This window comes from Archocentrus centrarchus, chromosome 19 (genome assembly GCF_007364275.1).
Source record: "Archocentrus centrarchus isolate MPI-CPG fArcCen1 chromosome 19, fArcCen1, whole genome shotgun sequence".
In the NCBI taxonomy this organism is placed as follows: Eukaryota; Metazoa; Chordata; class Actinopteri; order Cichliformes; family Cichlidae; genus Archocentrus; species Archocentrus centrarchus.
Window position 1 is genome coordinate 10,134,705 of NC_044364.1, and position 23,950 is coordinate 10,158,654.

Below are 23,950 nucleotides of genomic sequence, written 5' to 3' on the forward strand. Positions count from 1 at the left end.
CACAAGTCAAATGAACTTCTATACTGTACAATTAGTTTAATGCTTAGTTGCAGTACAATATTTTATCCCAGAGAAAACAGTCTTATCTAAAGGTACAGAATGTATTTCCCAAGTAGAAAAAAATGTGACAGCAAAAGAGGACAAGGAAATTACAAGGAAAATTAATTATTTTTAAACTGTAAAATCTTTTGCTGTTTAAAGGTTATACTGAACAGCAAGTACAGGCAAAACTGGGTAGCTTCTAGTTTTGTGGTACAATCTGTTACACTGGTGTAGGGCAGACTGGCGTCATAGGTGGCAGCAGAGGCATTGAAGGAGAGAGAGACATGGCTTCAAAGAGACCAGAGTTTAAATCTGGGAGAATTTTGTAACATAAAAGTATGATGGTGAGAATCATGTTTTTCTATTAGTCGTGTATGGAAAACTGATAGTGGCAAATATAACCGCTCTATTAACCACTGAAATTAAGGTTCATTTAGATGGTGCTTAAAAATAATTGCCAAAGTAAGTATGCATAGGCATTTCAAGATGTTGCAAAGTGACAGGACTTTCTTCTAAAAATATTTGGCTCCACTAAGAGTAGTAAACCGCAGTGTCAAAGGTCAGCTGATCACAGTCTGTCCAAAAAAGTCTGTGCTTGAGTATAAATTATTATGACTTTTGAGTGAGTCATTCCCCCCCCCTCAACGCCACTCAAATCACTCTTTAACCTGGCCACAAGGTAAGTAGGTCAGATCAGCCAGGCCAGGGAAAATACTAACCAGCAGTCACTTGTCACCACTGCTGACATATTCTATTACTAGTTAGTTCAGTCTAGTTTTATAAATACTTATGTAGGTTAAGGGGAGTTCTGAGCATCAAGTTTCTCTCTTTAAAGAAGAATGTGGATTACCAAAGATCATAGTTGCATTAAAATGCATTCTATTAATAGCCTGTCCATCCAATGCACAGTGTTCTGTAATGATCAAATCTTTATTCATTTCACCCACACAGTTTTAAGACGATCAGTACATTAGAATTAAGAGTTGTATACTTAATGTACCTTCTGTTCCTAATTAGCAGGCTCAATAGTAGTTTTCATGGGCTTTTTGGATATTGCACTCTCAAGATACATGAATGTGTACACACATTTCGCATTCGTCTGTTCAGCAGCGCTCACCACAAAAGTTTTTTCCACACCGCCTTCTGGTTTCAAACCTTAATATAAAAGTTCCCATGTGTTCAGCAGTAGAGTTTAGTGTTGCTGGCCTGTTAGCTGCCTCCCCTTAAACTCAGTCGGAGTCTCCGGTTGAGCTCTTTCCTCAGTAGGTCCCTCTCTTTGCGGATTCCCTGCAACACTGTGCGGTTCTCCTGAGCCCGACGCACCAGATAGGGAAGCGTGTCATCCACTGAGCCATAGGGCACTGACTTGTACACAGTGTAACCCTCCTTAGCTGGAGGGGAGAGGAGAGATCAACACACTTATGCAATGTTTTCTTTCAGTGCAGCTCTGCCTTATGATTGTGGATTAGAAGGTAGATGCATGGCCATTAACATAATTTATGAGTTTCAATGGCGAGAGATCAGATTGCTGGAGCTGCTGATCTACAGATAGTAGTTATGATGCTACAACAGTTAATGCATGTGTAATGCCAAGCTGTGATTTAACAAGACTTGGAGAAAATCAGCTCACCCAGTGTAAGGGAGACGTGATCACACATGCCCAGCAGCTGGCCAAAACACACTGAGCCTCCAGCTTTGTCTATCCCCAGCTCTTTCATCCTGAAGAGCATGTGCACAATAGTTACATATTAACTGGCAGTGGTTCCCAGCCTTTAAGGGTCATAAATACATTTTGAGGGGTTGTGAAACATTTCAAAGTGTATAATTTAGCCTTTACACATAGAAACATTGTGATAATGTACAGACAGATTTTTAACAAAACTGTAAATTCTTTTTTTTTTTATAAATTCCACTCTAAGCCCCACATCTACATTACCCAAAATGCAATTCATCCAGAGGCAAAGATTTCCACCAATTAGAAGGTGCAGGTCCTTTCTAACACCAGGGCATACAAGTAGGGTGACCAGATGTCACTGTTTAAGTGGGACTGCACATTTTTATTCCTTATCCCCTTGTCTCACATCTTGAGACAATGTCCAACATTTTGACTGTCTGTGCAGGACACACACTTCTCTAAAGTCTGGCTTTTAGCCAGTGCATGTGAAAGTTTTACAAGTCACCAAAAAGTCACAAGATTTGAAGATTCTGGTGAATATGATGGAAACTACCACAATGAAAATGAAGCAGCAGTCGTTAGATATGAACATTTCAGACTACCTCTCAGAATTGTTGTTGTGTCCCATTTTTTTTGCAAACAAGGTGTTTACCCCACATTTAGTTTGTTGGGATCTGGTCACCCTACATACACGCCACTCTGGTGTGTGTGAATTTCACATTCACTCACCTACTACTGCACTGTCACTCACGCTGCTTAGACCACATTTGGTGTTACACATACACCACCCCAGGCTCATGGCTTCTCACCGTTTTGCAGCTCGTCTCACCGACTCCTCGTTGTGAGTGGCCACTATGATCCTGTACCGCTCAGGTTCCTGGGATATGACTTCCATCAACACATCAAGGCAGCCATTATAACTGTCCAAGCAGACATGTGAAATGTGTCACGAGTCGCAGCAAAAATGATTGATTTCAGGAAGGTCAAATCAACAGAATGTTTACGTTTTGCCGCTCACTGGGATGCATCTGCTGGGTTGTGCATCCTAACCTACCTGTCATTGGTGTCCTCCCAGCTCTGATGTATGGGGTCCAAGCGACCCTCTTCCATTGCCAGTTTTCGTTCTTTGTCCATGTAGGCGCCTCTCACCAGCTTGACACCCAAACAGAAACCTTCATTCTTGGATAGACAAAGTGCGTCTAAGAGGAGCGACCTGGAGTCCTGATAACCACAGACAGCAAGAGAAGTCTCTGATAACATCTTCCATTAAGAAAATGATTATCATTAATGCAGTATTCAGTGCGAATATCATAAAGTGTTTTATGAAGACAATTTAAAGATAAAATGATAAGAGAAATAGAAATCATTGCCTTCAGGTAACACTGATATGTGTTCCAGATCCAGGCACCATCTTTGTTAAATTTCTTCATCATTGCCATGGTGACAAGAGAAAGGGCAGGGTTCATGTAGGTGTACTCTGCATCAACCAAGACTCTGACTTTGCTTGCGCTTGCCTAAAAAGAATCAATATTTACTGAACATTTGTATCTACACTTATTAAAACAGCTTTGTCTAAGACCTATTATGCTTTTCACAGGTTTCTGTCATAAATATTCTATTACAGTTGTGCGTTTTTTAAAGTAAGGAAGTCAGTGCATGCTAAAGTAACTCCCAATGTAGTTCCCAACTATTTTGTTCAACACTTGTGCCTAACTGACATCACTTGGTATAGTTTCCTCATGTGGTCATCTCAGGTGCAGTCAGAGCAATCCAAATGTACCTCTGCTATCTTGTTGAGTCTCTGCAGGCTACAGTGGAAGTGGGCAGCCTCCTTTCATCCAAACCAGGAAGCTGATTGTCTGAAGAGGCAATTTTAGGAAAAGCTTCTTTAGCATTCAAACTGGTCTCATCAGAATTATATAGACATTAATGTAAATGTATTTAGATTACAGGAACTGAAGGAAGACGTCTGACAAACTGGGTCATTTGTTGAATTGTGGATTTACCTCTCCATCCATTGCTCTGACGAGGAGATTCAGATCGTATGGCTGTTGCGTGATGAGGGTTGTGAGTTTCGCCTTTGATACAAGCAGTTTATTTTCAGGAAATACACAGTGTCAGAACTGAATCAAAAGAAAGGTAAGGTAGATGGGGCAGGTCGAGGGAGGTCAGTTTGCACATTCAAGAACAACTTGGAACAGCTGTGGACACACCAAACACTGAAATGTGCGTTCTTATCTTTTTTCTCACATATTCAAACACTCTGATGTTAATGCCCTGCTATTTGTTCAACCAGAATGCTCAAAAAAGTCTCCACCTACCCATCCACTCAAAAAAGTTAAAAGTCCCCTTGTAACATCTTTTCCAAAAATATATATTATTAATGGGGACTCTGATGTGGAAGCCTTACACACAGCTCTGGGCTGAGCAGCGCCGTGATCTTCAGCTGCATCATTGGGTCTTTGCTCCAAGCGTTGCTGTGGGACATTCGCACACATTCCAGCATGGCGAGCATGTTGTCGTTGTATCTTTTCTCCCTGCAGGTGATAAACCGTAACATGAGAATGGAGTGGACTTCGCACCCAAGTGTAACAGCTGTGCACAGATGTGTAGGGGGTTGAACAAGTCTGACACAGTGGAGCTGAGTGTGAGGTCCTTTAACTTCTGTCATTTAGAGGCATGCAGGAGGTGAGCTGTGACACATACTGCAGATCTCACTCAGACACCTTATAGAAAAAATAAATAAAAATCTTCTCAAGCCTGTCGAGAAGAGAAACTTCTCATTTTAACCCCCAATTTTAACAACATTGTTTTTGGCTTACCAAGCCGTGACGAGGCCTGACTACCACACAGGAAAAAAAGCACCATGTGGGAATAATCCAATGCACAAATTATCAGACCATCAAGGTGTTGTTTTGTGTTGCATTCCTTTTGACCAAATCCATCAGGACACACTGCCTGAACACACTATTCTGCGCTATATGGAACAGCATCACTTCAGCAGCGCTAATAATGAAACACAATGCACAATGTAGTTCCTCCAGCAGAGAGCAGAACCCTGGAAAAGCAGGTCCAAGGCTTTGTTTTCATCACTAGAGCTAATCTTATAGAACTTCTGCACAGCAAAGTTTATATTTTATTTTGTCTCTATTTATTTTATCCAAATCAATGAAGACAGTCTGTTAGTGTCCCAAAAAACCTGAATGTTCACAAACACTGCTCTACAGTATAATGATGGCAAACCTCTTCTTGACAGGTGCATAAATTCCAAGTAACCTAAGAGTGAATAATAAGTCTTTAAAAGCAACCTTTGTATGACTTCTTAACCACAGTCATACCCAGTGCTCTCTCCAAGGTCCTCCTCAATAGGTACAGCCAGCATGGGTCTCAGTCCCTGCAAGCTCATCTTCTGCATGGACTGAGAGATCTCAGCCTCGTTCTCTCCGGCCACAAACTGGGCATACACAGTGGGACGCAGCAGCAAGGAAAACCCCCTTCTCCCCAAGAGTGTGCGTGCTACTGACATCAGCTGAAAACAGAAGAGAAGGCCAAAGTGGAGCAGAAGAAGTGAAAAGGACTAATGGACTGAAGACTAGATGCTAGTTTGTATATCTTACAGATTTTCTGAGTCTCACCTTTCCACAGTGGTTAACCAACACTGGGAAGGAGCAGAGACGAAAAACCCCCAGAGCACGGAGCAGCTCACCCATACTCTTCACTTTGAAGGCTCGGGGGTCCTCAAAGGCCAGAGTGTCTGAAAGAAGTTCAGGCTGCTTCACCGCTACTGTCTTGGAGGCCGCAGAACTCAAGAGCCTCAACGGCAAGAGGTGAGGGAGAGAGGGGCGTAAATAGGAGCGCAGCATACTCCCAGGAGAAGTGTAGAACGTGTGTTTGTATGTTACTAATTCAGCTTGCAGGTAAAGCTTTCTCCCCTTTAGTTTCTTCTCAAAGCAGCTGCGATGAAAATAAAACATAGGGCATCAAGAGGATTGTCAGAATCTAAGTGATCGGCTCTGGAAGAGTTGTTGACTGTTAAAACAAGAAAAAGATGTTTCTTTACAGTTAACCAGCCTCACCGCAAGGATTATCAGTCGCAATTATGTTGAATCAGAAGCAGCATGGAGTAGGTATTACAGTAATAGAATTTTATAAACAAATACCTTACCTTCCACCCTAACACTGGCACCCAGAAGAGCTAAACGGTGAAAAGCTAAAGCTTTGACGTCAAAGCGTGGGCTCGTAGAATTTATCATATTTGGCTCACTCGCTGGTTAATGAGTGACAACTTGGAAATTTGAGTAAATACCTGCTTGACCCTTAGAATCAGAGTTCTTCTTGTGGTTTGAAGGTTTGAAATCAACCAAATGGACCTGAAGACCTCAACTAAATATGTGCAAAATTGTTTATCATGTTGAATCAAGCCTTTAAAAAAAAAAAAAAAAAAGTTTCTCTAAAAGTTTTAAATAAATTTAGCTGGAGAGGACATTTCTAGTCAGTAACTGTGTGTGCATTCAATAGTCTCATTAATGTTCAGTGTGTTGTATAATTTGTGATCCATGTGATGTGTTTAAGAACAACTTTGCAGAAAAGCTCAGTTATAGCTAGAAAAGGGTTGAGCTTAAACATCTGTTCCTCAAAAGCCAAGAAAAGCAGCCGGGAGAGGAAATGATTAACTGCTGCCTGTTGCTGTCCTTGTCAAGTATCTCTGACTTAAACTATAAGTCCTGTTAATCCCCTCAAATCTTTGCTCTACCAGGCATAAGTAGTAGTACTAATAGCTGTCCACAAAAAATAACAAATGATAACAAAAAAATCACAATAAATGAATTACTTGCTTTCCTTATTGTAAAGAAGTAATTCTGAAAACTTAACCTGTAATAAACAATAAATCATCAATCATAAACCATCATTTAACGAAGGAGATTTGAAGCATTCATTGAGTGAGGTCTGAGGTAGACCCTCTTAGACATTCAGTCCTGGCCCACGGCTGCATGTTTGACATATCCCATATAGAAAGTCAGATGTTTCCTATTTTTCTTCCTGGTAATTTTGAGGTACAGTCATGTGAAAGAGAAAGCTTTCACTCGACTCTGTGCAGTCCTGTAACTTATCATCAGCAAGTCTGAGGACATCTATAAAATCAGAAGGTTGGTAATTTACTGGTCTGGAGCATTCAGGCGAGTGTTAACAGAATACAGTGATGTGATTGTTGGTGCTCATCAGTCTGGGAAGGGTTTAAAGGCCATCTCCCCAGGAGTGGACATTGCAGCGAATTCACCCCAAGGTCAGACTGTACAACGCTCAGAGAAACTCCAAAAAAATCCCAAGAGCTGTGTCTTGCCTCAGTTAGCACGTTAAATGTTAAAGTTCATGAAAGTACAATCAGAAAAGACTGAACAAGGATGGCTTGCTTGAAAAAGTTTCTCTCTAAAAAGAACATGGCAGCACACTTTAGGTTGGCAAAGTTGGATCTGAATAAACTGTAAGACTTTTGGAACAAAGTCCTTTGGACAGACAAGACCTAGTGGAGCAAAATGCACAAAACCAAACAGCATATCAACAATTGTCTGTGAGAGTACCCCCATACAGTCTACGGCTGGAGCTTGCTAATCAGTAGTGGTAATTGGTGGATTTTTTTTTAACATCATATTTCCAGTTTCCAGTCTTTACCCTGGCAGTAACTCCCCACACTCTTAGCTGGATGTCTGGTGAGTCCCTGGAGCTAGATACAAATATAGCAAAAATATGTAAGTTGAAAAGGACTGAATCACAAAGATTGAAAAAAAATTGTATTTTTCACACTGGAATGAATATAAAAAGAAAATCTTCAACAAGTATATACAAACAAGAACCAATTTCATGTGTCAGCTGAATTGCTGGGAAGACATGGACACACAAACACAGTGCACAACACTGGTACAATTTCTACACATTACTAATTCCCCTAAAAGCGCTATCAAACCAAGAAATTTTGTCCATATGAGGCTACCATATTTCAAAACACTGTTCTTGTGCTCATATCCAGGTAGGACCCCTGTGAGAGCGAGTGGCCATGTTGTTGTCTGTACAGGTGCCTGAATGGGACTGAGAGGGAGGGGTGAGGGTCCTGACACAGCCGAAGAGGGTAGGATTTAAAGGCAGGGTAGAGGGCTGAGGGAGGGGTGGAGGAGTGAATTGATGGATCCAGCTGAGGGAGAAGAGATGGGTGGTGCCGTACCATCTCTGGATGATAAGGTGGAGCAGGATTGAATGGAGGAATGGCACTGATTTCAACAGCAGGATATGTGGAAGAGGACGTAGAGGGATTGGGTGCTGCTGGTGGCAGTGGGGCAGCAGGGGTGACAGACTGCTGGAAAGAAGAGGCGACAGCCAAGCAAGAGGAGGGCTGAAAAGGAGGATGAGGAAGGGTGGATGGTGGGTAAGTGAAAGAGGAGGGAGGGAAGGCAGCAGCAGCAAAGGAGGGAGCTTGGGCTTGGTGGCTCAGGTTTGGGAGGTGCAGGGCAGGGTGGCCAGGGCTGGGAGACATATTGGAAAATGGCAGATGTTGCCTTTGTGGAGGAGCAGGTGGAGGAGCAAAATATGTGGAAGAACCATGCATGGGTAGGGAGCAAGACAGAGCTGGTGGTGGGTTTTGACTGGGGAGAGGCTGAACAGTACTCAGAGCAGGACTGGGATTTGTTGGCACAATATTTGGATACAGAAATGCTCCTGAACTTTGATCACCGGTTGAATTACTTTCAGTGGTGATAAGTTCAGCCTGTAGCTGCTGGCTGGGTTGGGTGAGCAGAGAATGAACAGATACTTGGCCCTGTAGACCTGACTGGCATGTGGAAGGTGAGGCATGAAAAGAGGCATCAGCAGAAGCATGGGGGCTGATGGTCTCTGGGACAGTGTGGTAGTTGTTTGAGGTGGTGGAGGAGGAAGAGGATGAAAGGAGTGACTGTGGGGAGGAGGAGCTGGAAGGAGGTGGAGTGGGGAAGGTAAAGGAGGTCTGCTGCAGTGAGGGAGTGTTGGAAGCGGTAGACAGCGTTGAGGAGGATGAGAGAAGAGAGGGATAATTGATAGGAGAGATTAAGGGCTGATGATCGGATGTATCTGAGGAGTCGGTAGTCGGAAGGGAGGAGAAGGAGGAGGATGACTGAGGAAGAGGAGCTGAGGGGAAAGAGGAGGAGTTGGCTTGAGCTGCAGGGAAGCTGGAGTTGTAGGATGGTTCAGGCATTATGTCTGATCTACGAAGGAGAAAGGGAAAAAAAGGGCTTTAATTAATTCAGTGTTCTGATTTCTGGGGAAAAAATGCAAAAATAATCACATATCTCTAGACAACTGATGCAGAAATTTTAGCTTAATGTAAAGGCTGGAATCTTTGCACCTGTTCAGAGGTAGAGTCTTGACATTGCTACAAAAACCTACCAAAAACTATGCCTACAAAAAACCATGCACACACAAGGACATTCCTTTATTTCCTACCTTTCAGTCATACTATTTGCCTTCTCACTTCCTGTTGGGTCTCGTATGCCATTGGCCAATGTGATGTTGATGTCAGACATCTGGGATGCCATAAACTCCTGGCTGAGGTCCAGCGACTGCTCTGGAACCAGAGTGTCCTGATAAGAGGTCTCCTCTGGTCTGAACCCACAAGAGGGGTCAGGCAGTGCAGGCAGAGAGGCGAGAGCGAGGGCCTGCAGGTCTGCACCAGAGGCTGGGGGCTGCGGCAGGAGCTCAGTGGAGTCGCATGGATCACAGTTCACTGATAGAGACAAACGAGTGGCAATGTTTAACAGTAAAAAATGTATAATATAAATTTTATATATAATTTTTTTTACTTTAATAAATTACTTAAAGTGGCATAAATCTGGTTTTTCCCCCTTACCTATATCCAAAGTTTCTGTCAAGACAGCTATTTTGCGTTTCTGTCTTGCATCTCTTTGTCTATGGAGAAAAAAGTAGTTTAGATTCTCTACAACAATGAAGCCACCAATGTGGTCTGTGAATGTATTTGCAGTTTGTGTTGTGAATTACCTTTTGCTGTTCATGCCATCCTCTCGGAAGCCCTTAGCAAAGGGGTTAGAGTTGATCTTAAGCTCTGTGATCTGAAAATAAACACAAAACACATTTTATATTTTCTTAACTTCCATTGTTGGATATTATTTTCTTAATGATGCACTGAATCTTTTATATATCAGAGGAGTTTGTCTCTGTGGCTCTGCTGCTTGGTAACACTTAAATTCACAATGAATGTGGAGTATCACGGCACCTTGCTGTTCTGATAGGCTGTGACAGTGATGAACTGGGTCTCAGGGAAAACGAAGGAGTGCTGTCCTCCACCCCACCTCAACACATCCCGGGCTTCTATCACATGAACTCTGGGCTGGTATCGATGCAGAGAGTGTAGGATGATCTTTGAATAAAGGAAAAGATTTACTCAACATACAGCAGTAAAGGTTATGTCCTGTATTCCTGTTAGGTCTGTTAATCCGCATACGTACATGTCCCTGTGTGTCCAGGGTGTTGTTTGTGAGCTTGGCGTAGTGAAATGAGATGGTGCGGCTCTGCCAGTGGGCGCCCGTGGCAGGAGAGTCTGGGTGGATGAACACCCGGTCTGGTAGCCTCGCCTCTGCAGCTCCAACAGCTTGCCACCCGCCACCTTGGAAACGATAACGGGAGTTGTCCAGAGGAACAATATCCAGGAGGAGAATGTAACGGAGAGATGGATTCAGGCCTGACAGCTTCAACTTCAAACCAGGAAACATCCGTCTATAAAAAAAAAATAAAAAAATAACACACAGTTGTTTGTTTGTTGTCTTATTACTTGAACTTATTGGTTGCCTGTTTGTCACACAGAACAGACAAAGAGGGGGTGATTAGGGAAGAACTAAAAATGAGTGAGGAGGCATGATGGGATGGTAGGGAACATTAAGGAAATACAGAGGGTAAAAAGCAGAAGAAGTGGCAGGCAAATAAGAAAATGGGATAGTTGCAGGTGAACTATAAAAAGCTGCAGAGAAGATGTAAACTGAGTGGTGAGTTTCAAAGGATAAGTAGTCAGTGGTCATTCGTACTCCACAATTCTACAGTATCCTCTCACCTGCCCTTCTTTGTGATGATCATCTCTGTCCCCACTGAGCTGAACTGCTTCCATAAAGATGAGTTCTCCAGCTCCATCTTGACTTCATCTTTCTGGGTTGCAGATGCAGACTCGTTGGAGACAGGAACACTTGGTGGAGGGGCCAGCAGCCTCCGTGGCAGAGCTTTGGCAGCCACCTCGGATGCAGGTGGAAACAGCGGTATGTGCACAGGTGCCTCCCGCTCTGGACAAATCCAAGATAGAAAAAAAAAAACTTAACTGGTTAAAATAAACCAAATATGGGGACATATTTTAATCGTATAACTGTAAATTAAATACATTGTATCAATTGTGCAAACCGCTAAAGCACTCAGTGTTCATTCACAAACCAGCAAACCTTTTTTCAACCTGATCTGAAGCCAGTTTCACACATTTTCAGATGGATAAAAAAAAAAAAAGGCTAAAAGAATAAATTCTGTCTTGCTTCAACTTCAACTTGTCTTCACTGCAGCTTTCAGTCCAAGAGTTTTTTTTGTTTGTTTGTTTGTTTGTTTGTTTTTTTAATGTAGCATTTCTGGTTTGGCTGCTGCATAAAGCGCCCGTCATGCCCTTGTTTTTGCTAAATGGCATTTATAAACTTTTATTTCAGAAGCAATGATTTCTCATTGTCTAAGAACTTAAAAAGCAAGAAATGAACTGGGTTCTAATTTATGAAAATATTGAATTCCTAAATTAGAAATTAGGATTTTTAAAAGTATAAAATTACAAATTTTCATGGATGTTCTGTCTCTTTATTCCTGCATGCATGCATGCAGGAATAAAGAGACATGCATGCACTTACTCCCCCTCACCTCTGTAAAAGCAGTCTCCAATCCTTTGTGGTCCCAGAGCCAAACCAGGGAACATCTCCATGCTCAGCATACTCCTTGTCTGTCTTTGTCCCTTTACTCGTCCTTTTCACCTGCAGCAAATGAACATTTCTTCAGCTCCTTTTGGCCTCCCCTGTTCCTCGTACAGATTTTCCTCTGTTATCTAAAACAAAAAAGGAGTTGCAACCGGAGAGCTCGTCTTAAAATGTTCGCTCGAGTTCTGTTTCTCTTTGTGCTCCTAACTTTCTGCTGTCCTTTTTCCGTAAAAGCCCGCAGTGCTGGCATGCTCTGTTAAATAGGTGTGTGGGACTTCACACGTATGGCCAAATGGGCCAATTTTCACGTAGCTCTTCATTTGCCTCCCTGTCTCTCCTCCCTTCACCCTCAACTCTCTTTTTTGTCCCAACAAAAACAAACAACATTGGTCACATTGGAGGAAATCAGGGTTTAATTCAATATCTGAAAACACCAACATGATTTACTAGTCTTTATTCTTTTCCACTACAATTCATAAGGCTTTAGTCTTCCCCTTCAAAGATCTCACTAGATACATCCAACATAAATATTTTACACACAAATCAGTAAATTATCCAACTATATTGAAGTCAAAATATGCTACATTACAATCACTAAGAAGGATACAAATTAATGCATGAAATACAGTGCTGCACACCATTCTTGAACCACCCTTTATTTTATATTTTGTTAGGAAAATTGGAAATAGGTGCAGCAATTCATTAAAGCATGTGCAAACATAAAAGGAAACGCAGTATATAAGGCAAAAACAGAGTGTGGACAATCCTAACTAGCCTAAAGGTGATTATTTGGTATGACCACCTTCATTCTTAAATACACCCTGAACTCTCTTAGGTAGCTTTCTTGTCATCTCTTTAAGGCTTCAGGAATGGTTCTCCCACGATGCTTCAATAATGTTAAGGTCCGGGCTCTGGGGAGGCCAATCCATGACTGATAGTGTTCCATTGTGTGCTTTTTCTATCCGGGTATGTTTGTGCTGCATTGGAAGCTGGTTTGGGATCATTGTCGTGCTGAAAAATTAAGTTGCTGCTGATCAGATTTCCCAGATATCCATCTGGTGGATCAAAATCTTATGGTACTGTTAGAATAGATAAACATTTAACTGTTTTTCTATGTATCACAATGTGTTTATCATAAACATGCACATGGAAAGCAGGTAAAGCCTGTTTCCTGAGGATACACACACACACACACACACACACACACACACACACACACACACACACACACACACATGCACATACATGATTACATCATGTGACGTGAGTGATGTTGTTACCTGAGCTTTGTGTAAACTCACGTGATGCTAAAATAAAAGAGCCAAGCAGGAAGAAGGTTCAGACTCTCCCTCAGACATACACACACGCGTGTTGGCTGACAGGGACTCTCCCTGCAGATGAAAAGATCAACTACGGGTTTCTGTGTCTTTCCTTATTTAACGGTGGTCCGAACCTAACAGTACTTTTCTGCATTCATAATGTCATCTATTTTTTTTTTTTTACAAGATCTCCAACACCACTGGCTGAAATGCCGCCCAAACCTTGACAGAGCCTCCACTGTGTTTTACAGATACATGTAGACACTCACTGTTGTTCCTCTCTCCTGGCCTCCTCTGTACATACTGACAATTTGAACAAAAATCTTCTAATTTGGATTCATCACTCCATCAGACTTGTTGCCACTGATTTTCACTCCAGTTCTTGTGTAATTTGGTATACCTCAGCCTTTTCTCCCCATTTCCCTCTCTTAAGAGTGGCTTCTTGGCAGCCACCATTCAGTAGATGGATGAACTCAAGGGCCAGAGGCATCTCTCAGGTCCTGTGTCAGGCCTTTGCAGGATTATTTTCTGTCTCTTAAGGACATGATTTTCAGATACTGTTCATCTGCTGTAGATAGTTTTTTTAGGCGTGCCACTTGTTCAGTTTTTAAGGGCATACTGCACACAATACTGAGGTATGCAAAGTTTTCAGCAAATAGCTCTGTGGGAATCACCTTGTTGGTGCAGAAATACTGTTTTATGTCTGCCAAACTGTTATCTTTGGCATTTTTTCATAGATTCAACTAAAGAAATGAGAACAAATTAAGTGTTTTTTTTTTGTGACAGGTTTCTAGTAACAAAGTGCCTAAAGATACAATTTAAAATTGGTTCTTTGCAAAGTTGTCTTTTATGTATAGACACAACACTGTTTCATCTCTTGGGTTAGCTGCTTTTTATGCTTGAATTATTCATCAGTTGGTTTTAAGTGGCTTAACAAACAAAAGAAGCATTCCTCTGAAAATGGTCAGGTACAAGGACTGGACTGAAAATGAGTGAAAAAGCAGCCAATATTCAAAGAAAAACTTTGAAACCCTTCAAACACCTGGAGAACTATTGCTCAAGACCACTTTAAAAATTATAAGAAAGTCGGCCTCCTTGGTAGAAAAATATAAAGAAATGAGGGGGTGACTTAAAACTTTTGCATAGCAGTGTATGCAGGAGAAAATAAGCACATTTTAAATATTACCTATTTACTTTTATTGATTATCCCTTGGAATTGCTTTTTACATTTAATATGTTCACCCTTCATGCCAGGAAATGCATGCTCTAATAAATAATTTAAACATAGTTATCTCTAATTTCTGTCTGTAGCTACTTATATTTTTTCTAACTCTCCTAATTTTCTCTAATGAACAACTCTTAGAAATGCAAATCCTCTGATACATTACAGGGTTTAGTGGCTGGTCCCCTGTGGATTTTTGATGACTTGATGGCATGTTTCTTCCTCCCAGCAGGCTGCCTGTTAGGCTTTCTCAGCAGGGAGTCAGACCCTGAATTTAGGTGGAGAAGGAAGACAGTTTGGCCAATGGCTGCAGTTTGGCCACTAAACAAGTGTGAGTGTCTAAAAGTTTATACGTAAGTTTGTACTTACGTCTGTATTTCCCAAAACACTTGACCTTCATATTGATTCAGTGCTCCGATGTCTTCTGATTGAAGTTTGCTGAGTAGTACCACAGGATGATTACGCTCATTTGCAAGTAAGATTAAATGTACTTGGAATAAGTATTTGCTATGAAGAAGACTCTTTAATCTTCAAAAGATTTGAGGGTTAACAATTTATATTATTTTCTAATAAAATGGAGAATATGGTCAAGTCCAAAATGGACTCTCTGGGCAGATAAAACCAAGATTAACTTGTACCAGAATGATGGGAAGAAAAAGTATGGAGAAGGTGAGAAAGAGCACATTATCCAAAGCATACCAAATTATCTGTCAAACGTGATGGAGACAATGTTATGGTACGAGCATACATGGCTGCCAGTGGAACAAGGTCACTAGTGTTTATTGATGATGTGACTGCTGATAGAAGTAGCAGGATGAACTCTCAAGTGTACAGAGCTACACTCTCCGCTCAGATTAAGCCACATGATGCAAAACTGACTGGACAGTGATCACTGTGCAAAGGGATAATGACCTGAAGAACAATGTAAAAGCAACCTAAGAAAGAAATTGTATATTCTTAAGTGGCCAAGTTAATCACCTGATATCAACCCAACAGAGCATGCTTTTCAGTTACTGAAGTCCCACAAACAAGCAGCAACCAAAGGCGGCTGCAGTAAAGGCCTGGTAGAGGATCCCAAGTGAGGAAATGCAGCATTTGGTGATGACTGCAAAAGACTTTCATCTAAGTATTAAAAATAATCCTTATATTTAACATCATATGTTTGTCCATTTACTTATGAGACTATGTTTTTAAAAAAAAATTGTAATTCCTGAACAGTTACTGCATACATTTTTTATAAAACCCCCTTGAATTAAAGCTGAAAGTCTGCACTTCAATCAGATCTTGAAAAAACTTTCTCCAATAAATGACACGCCTCGCTGTAAAGAATAAAATTTGTATTCAAGTAAAAAATACACGATCATTTTATATCAGTTTTTGCTTTGCATGCAACATATAGTCCTCATTCTGCTTTTGTTTAAACTTGAATTCCTTGACATGATAAAGAGTCTTCATAAGAAACTTTAGCCTGCAAGAACTGACAGGCCTCAGACCTACCTGCTTGCACTATAAAGTGACAGCTGGAGTCAGTTTACAGGAGTGAAGTATACATGTTGTTCTGGTTGTTTTCCTTCTCCATTTGTGTGTTGTTAGGGATAAAAGCTACTGAAGACTGAAAGGAAGCGGAGGTGTGAACACCACACTGAGAGAAAAGTCACTACCCTGATGGGGGGGGGGGGGGGGGGGGGGCAGTGAGATGTGTGATGTCTCCTAATGTTTTATGAAAGAACAGGTGTGTCATAGGCGGTGCAGGCGTAAGACTCTGTAAAAGTCAATAATGAGGATTGCTACTAGTTTTGTTTTTAATCCTTCACTGAAGCGGGGGCAGGACTACATGCACTTAAGCACTACCAAAGGCCTGCTCTTTGACATGTATGTGCTAAATAGTTTGATTTCCACCTGTTTGCCCACTGAGGTTAAAAGGTCAGCTTGTTGAAACTAACTTAACACTTTCATTTATCTTTCAGAATTTATGAGATGCATTCAAAAGTCTTTGCATTGTAACTTTAAGTCCTCATTGCTGACTCAGACTGGTCCTGGTGTTTGAACATTTCCTGTGGAGCAGGTGGAATCCAGTTTCCTACATCACGTTTGTACTGGAACAGCAATCATTTTAATCTGAGGAGGATTACTTTGTTCATGTGCAGGAAGCAGAAATTATTCATTTTAGGGAAAACACAGATGCTGAAATTCTTCTCTGCATGAAAGCAAAGGTCACATCATCTGGATTAAAACACTGTCATCCGTAAATAGATCCCCTGCATAAAGAGCCGCGTGCATTAAGATGACGGATTACACACTTTATCTTTGGCCCTCACTGCATCTGTCCGCTGATGATATTTCGTCTTATCACACACGCCAATAGACTATTTTGATCAACCAAAGACCCTTCCAGAGACACATGATAAGTGCCACAATGTATATCAATAAAACACTTTACATCAAAGTATCAGGCACCACTTGTTTTTTTTCTTTTTTATAAATACTATGCTACCATTTTACAGCCAGTAGACAGCCTTACATAAAGTAAAAATTGGTATTTTTGTCAACATGTCACACATATCAGTTTGGATCATGTAATTAAAATGGTGAAAAGTCGTCACACACGCCAATTATTGCAACTTCAAATCAGAGTCAGTCAGACGACCTCCAGAGGGTCTCGGTCAGCCTTCGATTGGACCACTGTTACACTATCGGGAAGACGCACAGCGAGTCGCTCCCTGAACACAGCCAGGTAACCTCGCTCGCTGTTGCTGTGGTCGCTGAGGATCACGCTGGTTCCTTTCGCCACGGCATCCACCACTTCATGGTGGGACATCTCTCCTGAAAAAAAAGGGTATAATTCCATCTGCAGGTATCGCAATATAAAGATGTTCCAGTCACATTTAAACAAAATGGTAAATGGACTGGTTTTATATAGCGCTTTTCTACTCTACATGAGCACTCGAAGCACTTTATACAGCATGTCTCATTCACACACAGTCATACAAGCTCTTTGTTCTATGTCTAACTGCTTTCTATCTAGCATTCACACACACAGCCACAGTCCAATGAATGCATCAGGAGCCATGCGGGGTTCAGTCTCTTGCCCAAGGATACTTTGGCATGCAGACTTGCACACCCAGGGATCGAACCACCAACCTTCTGATTGGTAGATTACCTGCTCTATCTCCTTGACAGCCACCCCAATAACTAATAACATTAGATGTTTGGGTTACCAGTGACGTAGAGATCCGCCTTGACTCCATTTAGTACTGAGGCTCCTGACCCAGCACACACAGCCACAGTGCACACAGAGGACTCTGAAAAAAGTCAGAGCAGTAACATGACAGTTCAAAAGCAAAGATATTTAGCCAGTTTTGCATGTAATAAGACAGGAAACTGCCTTTTGTCTTTACTATAGTACCATCCACAGCCGTCTGAATGAGATTTTCAATATGTCTAGTTGTCACTTATGTTAATTTTGTCAATATTTAGTTTAATTCATTAAAAAAAATATACAATAAAGTTCAATTTAAAACTGAGTTACTACCTCACACTTTATATGTGAGTATTTATTTATTCCAGCCTTAAGGCTGATGATTTTAAGGACCCACTCATGGCATTTTTGATGTAAAGAATATAAAGCGCCTTGAGGTGACTGTTGTGATTTGGCGCTACATAAATAAAACTGAATTGAACTGAAACTGAATTAAAAACACTAGGTATTGGTTTTGTACTTTCTGTGTGGAGTGAATTCTCCTAGTTCCTCTGGGTGCTCCAAAGGTGATATGTTACATTTGAATGATTCTCAGGTAACTATAGGGATTAAATAATTTGCAGGTGCGCATTTTACATTTTTATATTTTACATACAATCTAAACTTTTTTTTGGAAAAGGGGCTGTAAATAAGCTGTGTATTTGTACTTATGGTCATCGAATTTTAACATAGTGGTTTGGTTTGTACAAAGACATGCTGAACTAGAGTCCACTCTAATTATAGGTGGTTTCTTAAGAGTCACTTTTCATCTCTTAATCTCCACTGTTAATTTACAGTTCCCTGGACAGTTAATCTGACTAACAACCATAACTATAACTTGTTATGAATTCAGATATCGTCTACTTTGTGTCCCCTCTTCTCTCACCCAGCGTCTGCCCTGATCCCAGAGCCAAACGGAGGTAACTCAAACCCAAGTGGGACTTCATTTTCTGCACGGCTGTTCCCACAGTCACTGGCTGGTCCAAAACGCTGAGTCGCCCTTGGCCATGGCCCAGAAGAGGGGGCTGTGGGGAGTAACAGATGAAAGGTTACTATGAACAAAACAAAATATATCATAATAATATTATTCACCCTTTACCAGTTCCCTTTTAGGGAGCACTGTTTTTTGACCTCTTAGATGTCTAATATAACTGTATTGTTCTTGAGAATCTTGTAACAGCCCATACCTGCTCTAACTTTACGATGTTGAGAGACTGGCTGGGAGCACTATGTCCTAACAGAGCCTGGACACTCGGGGTCAGTGCGGAGTCACAACATGTAATGCTGGCACGGATACCACTGCTGTCTGGTCTAATATGAGGAGACATAAACTGTCATTTGCCAGTACAAAGAAACAAAAGACATAAAGCATAATTTGATGAATTACTATTATTATTAATTGGATTCTCTTAATTAAAACATCAAAGTGTGTGATTTATATCCATTACATTACTGTCAAAACTAATTATTGTAAAAACTGACACATGAATCTTGAAAATTGAGACTTTTCCATAGTTCTAGTAACTACTGAAGGTAGTACACCCTTTTTCTGTTTCCACAATGCAACAACTGAGGACTCGCAACTTTTTCTGTCTGTTTTTTCTGTCTTTTCCCACTACGGAGTAGCTACTTTCCCAGCATAATAGCAGCTTTGGATTATCTGTGACATTTTCAAGTATCTGCAGGTGATTTCAAGCTGACTTAAGGTAAATGCACACTACAGGAACGTGTGTTTGGGAGAAATTAAGCAAATGTAACACATACACGACAAAACCATCAAAATGGTCCTTAAAATTGAAGCTTGTTGCTAATCCACGCTGTCTGAACCCAACCTGCTGCCTGAATGCTGTAGGATCGTTCCACCATCACAAGCCTTCAGTTCCTCCATTATAATGTGTAGTTCCTCTGCATTGCTGACCATGAATTCCAGTTTGTGACTGTGGGAGGCGCCACCGAGTGCCTGACTCAACACCGACACCTGACCGCTGCCTGAGGGTCAAAGACAGACACCAGAGATGGAAAAAAAAGTGGTGAGAATAAAACAAAGGTCTGGGTCTACTCATATGCAGTTACTTAAGTGTGTGCATCACATTTTCCATTTAGAAAAGACCTCTTACCAAGTCCTCCGACCAGCCAGTCATTCACTCCTCCTTTTACGCAATCCCACGAAGTGTGAGGGGAAAAGACTGCTATCCCGGCCTCCACAGCCCGGATGGCCAGTCGCTGCTTCCAGTCTTTCTGAACCAGACGCTTGATTGGCCGAAACAAAGGCGGGTGATACGAAATTATGAGGTCACAGCCCACAGCAACTGCTTCCTCCATGACGGCGTCTGTGAGGTCATTGGTTAGCAGAATGGTCTTAACGGGCCGAGGTTTGCTCGGCTCAACCAGCAAACCAACATTATCCCATGACTCAGCAAGTGACAGTGGAGCAAGCTGCTCTAAAACCTGCAGAACTTCCTTTAACTCCATCAGGCCGAAGGAACGAGCTGAATGCGCTGAAGAGAAATTAACAGATGCAGGAATGTGTGCTGAGATTTGTCTGCTAGTCAGGAAGTGATGACTGTGAGTTGATGAAAGGGGAGATCGAAGGACAGATGAAAGCGTTGAAGAGCAGAGAGCAGCTCGTGAGTTAAAACTCCGTCTAGTCCAAAGTCTTCTACTGGTGAGCGAGAAAAATGTCCAAGAGAGGTTTCTACATCCAGTCAACATCAGGGGAGATCTGTGTGGACAAAAAGAAATACAAACTGTAGCTGAATGTGCAGCATAACATAAGTAGTCAAGAGGCCATCACTCATGAGTCTATTGTTCCATAGAAGTGCAACAATTACTGAAAGTATTCACTGCTTAATCATGTAATCAGAAACTAAAAAGCCAAAAATTCTGATAATTGCTTAATAACTAAACAATCATAAATGCCAAATATTCACACATTGCAGACTGGTTTTCTATAGGACTGAAGCTAAAAACTGTTGCGTCGTCTTCTTCTTTTTGGCTGCTCTCTTTAGGGGTCACCACAGCAGATTACCTGCCTCCATCTATCGCTTGTCTAATATATCCACTGTCCCTCCTCTGCACATGTCCAAAACTATCTCAGCCTTGCCTCTCTAACTCTGTCTCCACACCGCTCAACCTGAGCTGTCCCTCTGATGTACTCATTTCTAATTCTGTCCACTCAACAAAAATATTAACACCGTAAACTCTCCCAACTCCAGCTCTGCTTCCTGTCTTTTTGTCAGTGTCACGGTCTCCAAACCATGCATCACAGCAGGTCTCACTACCGTCTTGTAAACCTTTCACTCTTGCTGCTATCCTTCTGTCAAAAATCACCCGACACTCATCTCCACCTGCTCCATCCTGCCTGCACTCTCTTCTTCACCTTTCTTGTGCACTGTCCATTGCTTTGGATGGTTGACCCCAGGTATTTAAATTTATCTACCTTCACTATCTACTCCATGCATCTTCACATTTTCAGGTCTCATTCACACACACATGCATTTTGTCTTGCTCCTACTGACTTTCATTCCCCTTCTCTCCAGAGCATGCCTCTGCATTCTCAAAGCAAACATCTCATCTGCAGTGCTCTTTCTCGGCATGAAACCATACTGCTGTTCCCTGATCACCTCGCTTCTTATATTATCAATACTAGCACACTTCTTCTCCATTCTTCAGGCATCTTCTCACTCTTCAAGATTGTGTTAAACAATCTGGTTAAAAAGTCTGCCTTCTCTCCTAGACATCTCTATACCACCACCGGTATGTCATCAGTATTCTACCGATTTTCCTAAATAAACATTTACTATGCGGAGTCTATTCTCTCAGCCTGTGCAGCTTGCCTGGTTTATCTGACACACGTTGAATGTCTGACATGTTTAAAAGAAAAAAAACAAACAAAAAAAAAAACTGGATGGACTTTTTCAAATTGCAGCATTTACATTTCATGTGAAATATATACACAGCAGAGTACACACATAGTTCTTGGGTTGTTTCTACCTCACTTAAGGACTCCAATCAAAGCAGTCAGCAACAAATGCACACAGATGGGGTTCTTATAGTGTTTCCGTACATTTCTGAGGCCTAAACCAAACGTTTAGTTAAAGTCACACATATGGACTTTATGATTATTACAAACATTACTCATAGATTTAACATGAACAGCAGCTATGAGCTGTGACAGTACTAACTGCTGCCGAGCATGCAGCTAACAGCAGCGCTAGCTACCTGCCATTAGCTACACACTAAACCGTCCTTTAATGGCACAGCATCAGTTTATAAATATGTGCATGACTCAACTTACTGTCGCTTGCCTTTCACGGATGAAAACTAATAATACTACAGATTTTAGCTAAATGCATTGCTGGTGGAGTGACAGTAGCTGTACTTACTACAGAAGTCACAGGCTGTCCCCTTTCGGCTTCCGTCCACGACAGTGCGCAGGGGTTATTAACTATTTTGGGCTACTTTCTAATTACAATGCTGTAGCTTTATATGAGCAATATTTTAATCACCAGGTCGTGGTTCCCAGATAAATTTAACGTCTACTTAGAAATTACACACTTACTTTGCCGAATTATTAAACATATAACAAGGACAGCTTTATACTAATTTCCTAAAAGGAACGGCGGTGTCCAAAGCAATGAAAACATACTTTGTCCCCATAGCGGACTAACACAGAAATCAGTGTTTGAAATGCAAATAACAATGAAGCTTGCAAAATCATATTTGTATGATGTTATGTATGTGGTTATTTATATTTGTATACTTTTTGTTTTTTTGTTTTTTTTGGGTTTTTTTTTTTGGGGGGGGGGGGGGGGGGGGGATAAAACTCCTCAAAGAGACAGTAGTGTAACTTTTCATACTGAGCAATATCCTCTACTCATGAAAGGTGCATCATCTATCACTCCTATACTTTGCAATATTCATTCACCAATGTGCAATACTTACCCAATGTACATCATGTTTATATGTATATATTTATCTGTTTTTATATATATATATTCACTGGTTAACCACAGTATGTACTTGACATGACCACAACTTGTGGAAATTTTGCATATAGAAGCCTAAAAGTTGAAGTTAATTCAATGAGGCTGAAGCAGCTAACTGAGCTCTGTATTAAGGTCTCATGTCAGTAAGACTGAAACACACAAAATTCCCTCATCCACCCACTTCTCCTGTTCCACTAAGTGCTTTAGTTTTCTGTTAAGGTAATACAAATGACAACATAATAGCAAAAGTATTTATAGTAGTTGGAGTACTGTGAATAATAAAAGCACCTGAGCATCCCACAGAGCCAGTTAAGAAAAACGGCATTACACAAGTCATCATGGTCCGACTTAGTGTTTTTAAACAAGAAGCTTTACGGTGTTTACACCACTGGTGTTATGTAATATTGTTTGTAAACAATGTTAAAAAACAAATTCACAGATTAATGTGAGCAAGCAAAGACTGGGTGACTTTGATAAGCTGTATTTACTCTCACAGGAAAGGTGGTCCAGTAGCAGATACCCAGCTCTTCTCAGAAAGATTAAACAAATGAAATCTGCCCGGGGAAGAGGCTATCAGTACAATAAGTCAAAATGGCAATTTTTTTTTTATTGGATCTGGCTGAGAAGAAGTCACCGGGTTTACAGGCTCCAACAGAATTGAGTCTGGGAGCAACCGAGAGAGAGATTGTTGAGGATTAATGCAATAAAGGTTGATGCTGGATGTTAGAGGGATCAGAAAGGATCAGGGCAAAGGCCGGCCAGTGAGCGTTACATCATCGGATTCTTCCTCTGGACTCATCAGCCTCACTTGGCACTACATCTCCAAGGTTAAATGTAGCCCTCTCTTCAAACACGCTCACTTACATTAGAGTGCCATTAATAGTAGTGAAATCTTTCCTAAATAACTTTTTGTCTCAATGCCTCTTTGAGTTTCCATCCACACAAAAGGGCATCCACTTAAAAATCATATTAAAAATAATAAAAGACCATATAATTTGTTACTTATCCATTAAGCGTACGGGCAGAGCGCTCACCCCTCGCATCCAATTTGTGGAGTACCAATCACAGATGTGTGTTTAGTAGTTAGGCTCACAGAGAGAATCACTTCACTTCTGTTCATTGGTGCCATAAGCTCTCACACCCCATCTGTTGTCTGTCTGTTTGAGGCTGTGCCCAGTTTGTCGTGCAGTAACATCTGCCTGGCTGGAGTTCCCCGAATGAGTACAGTGTGTCCCATACCACATCCCTGAATTCAGCCCCAATATTTAATCTCAGCTGTGCTGGCTTTGGATCAAGTATGACACAATTATTGAGGATAAACCACATGAAAAATTCAGTCCATAGGTTAAAAAAACAAAACAAGGAAGTCTTCACGTGCCACAAATTTCACAACAATTTCTGTTTTTTTTAATGGTCACGGGGTTATAATACGCTTTAATACTTTTAAGCTCCTCTCTGTGTTTGTGTCCATATTTCCATGAAGTTCAAAACTTAGGCA

The 23,950-nt window shown here is 41.2% G+C and overlaps 3 protein-coding genes across 5 annotated transcripts; all 3 read right to left on the reverse strand.

Moving 5' to 3' along the window:
- Nucleotides 1–61: 61 nt before the first annotated feature.
- On the reverse strand, nt 62–5,735 carry prodh2 (proline dehydrogenase 2). Its single transcript, XM_030755573.1, is given in 10 exon segments — nt 62–1,433; nt 1,673–1,761; nt 2,527–2,637; nt 2,772–2,938; nt 3,088–3,231; nt 3,498–3,574; nt 3,720–3,795; nt 4,128–4,254; nt 5,056–5,246; nt 5,353–5,735. Coding segments are annotated over 10 exon segments (1,503 nt in total). The 5' UTR covers nt 5,692–5,735; the 3' UTR covers nt 62–1,251.
- A 1,977-nt stretch (nt 5,736–7,712) lies between these two features.
- Nucleotides 7,713–11,702, reverse strand: tbx6 (T-box transcription factor 6). The gene is made up of 8 exons (XM_030755767.1): nt 11,633–11,702; nt 10,803–11,025; nt 10,204–10,471; nt 9,972–10,115; nt 9,737–9,807; nt 9,588–9,646; nt 9,185–9,464; nt 7,713–8,946 (listed from the first exon to the last, which is right to left on the reverse strand). Exons 1-8 carry the CDS (start codon nt 11,700–11,702, stop codon nt 7,713–7,715), a joined length of 2,349 nt encoding a protein of 782 aa, XP_030611627.1.
- A 4,906-nt stretch (nt 11,703–16,608) lies between these two features.
- On the reverse strand, nt 16,609–21,905 carry nif3l1 (NIF3 NGG1 interacting factor 3-like 1 (S. cerevisiae)). 3 transcript variants are annotated; one of them, XM_030755139.1, is made up of 7 exons: nt 21,850–21,905; nt 19,582–20,186; nt 19,297–19,453; nt 18,652–18,775; nt 18,351–18,489; nt 17,445–17,528; nt 16,609–17,049 (listed from the first exon to the last, which is right to left on the reverse strand). In XM_030755139.1, the coding sequence occupies exons 2-7, from the start codon at nt 20,174–20,176 to the stop codon at nt 16,865–16,867; spliced, it is 1,284 nt and encodes a 427-aa protein (XP_030610999.1). In that variant the 5' UTR covers nt 20,177–20,186; nt 21,850–21,905; the 3' UTR covers nt 16,609–16,864. The 3 variants fall into 3 exon arrangements, with proteins under 3 accessions (XP_030610999.1, XP_030611000.1, XP_030611001.1); XM_030755140.1 differs by having other exon boundaries at nt 21,762–21,884; XM_030755141.1 differs by lacking the exon at nt 21,850–21,905 and adding an exon at nt 21,458–21,573.
- Nucleotides 21,906–23,950: the final 2,045 nt, after the last annotated feature.

Coding starts and splice junctions, on each gene's coding strand:
- tbx6 (XM_030755767.1), bottom strand. CDS start 11,702: ATGCTGAGCATGGAGATGTTCCCTGGTTTGGCTCTGGGACCACAAAGG. Junction 9,808..9,971: donor CAGCCTATCAGAACAGCAAG/GTGCCGTGATAC, acceptor GTTTATTTTCAG/ATCACAGAGCTTAAGATCAA. Junction 9,647..9,736: donor GATGGCATGAACAGCAAAAG/GTAATTCACAAC, acceptor TTTTCTCCATAG/ACAAAGAGATGCAAGACAGA.
- nif3l1 (XM_030755139.1), bottom strand. CDS start 20,176: ATGTTGACTGGATGTAGAAACCTCTCTTGGACATTTTTCTCGCTCACC. Junction 18,490..18,651: donor ACATCGTAAAGTTAGAGCAG/GTATGGGCTGTT, acceptor TACTCCCCACAG/CCCCCTCTTCTGGGCCATGG. Junction 17,529..18,350: donor GGGATCAGGGCAGACGCTGG/GTGAGAGAAGAG, acceptor GACTTTTTTCAG/AGTCCTCTGTGTGCACTGTG.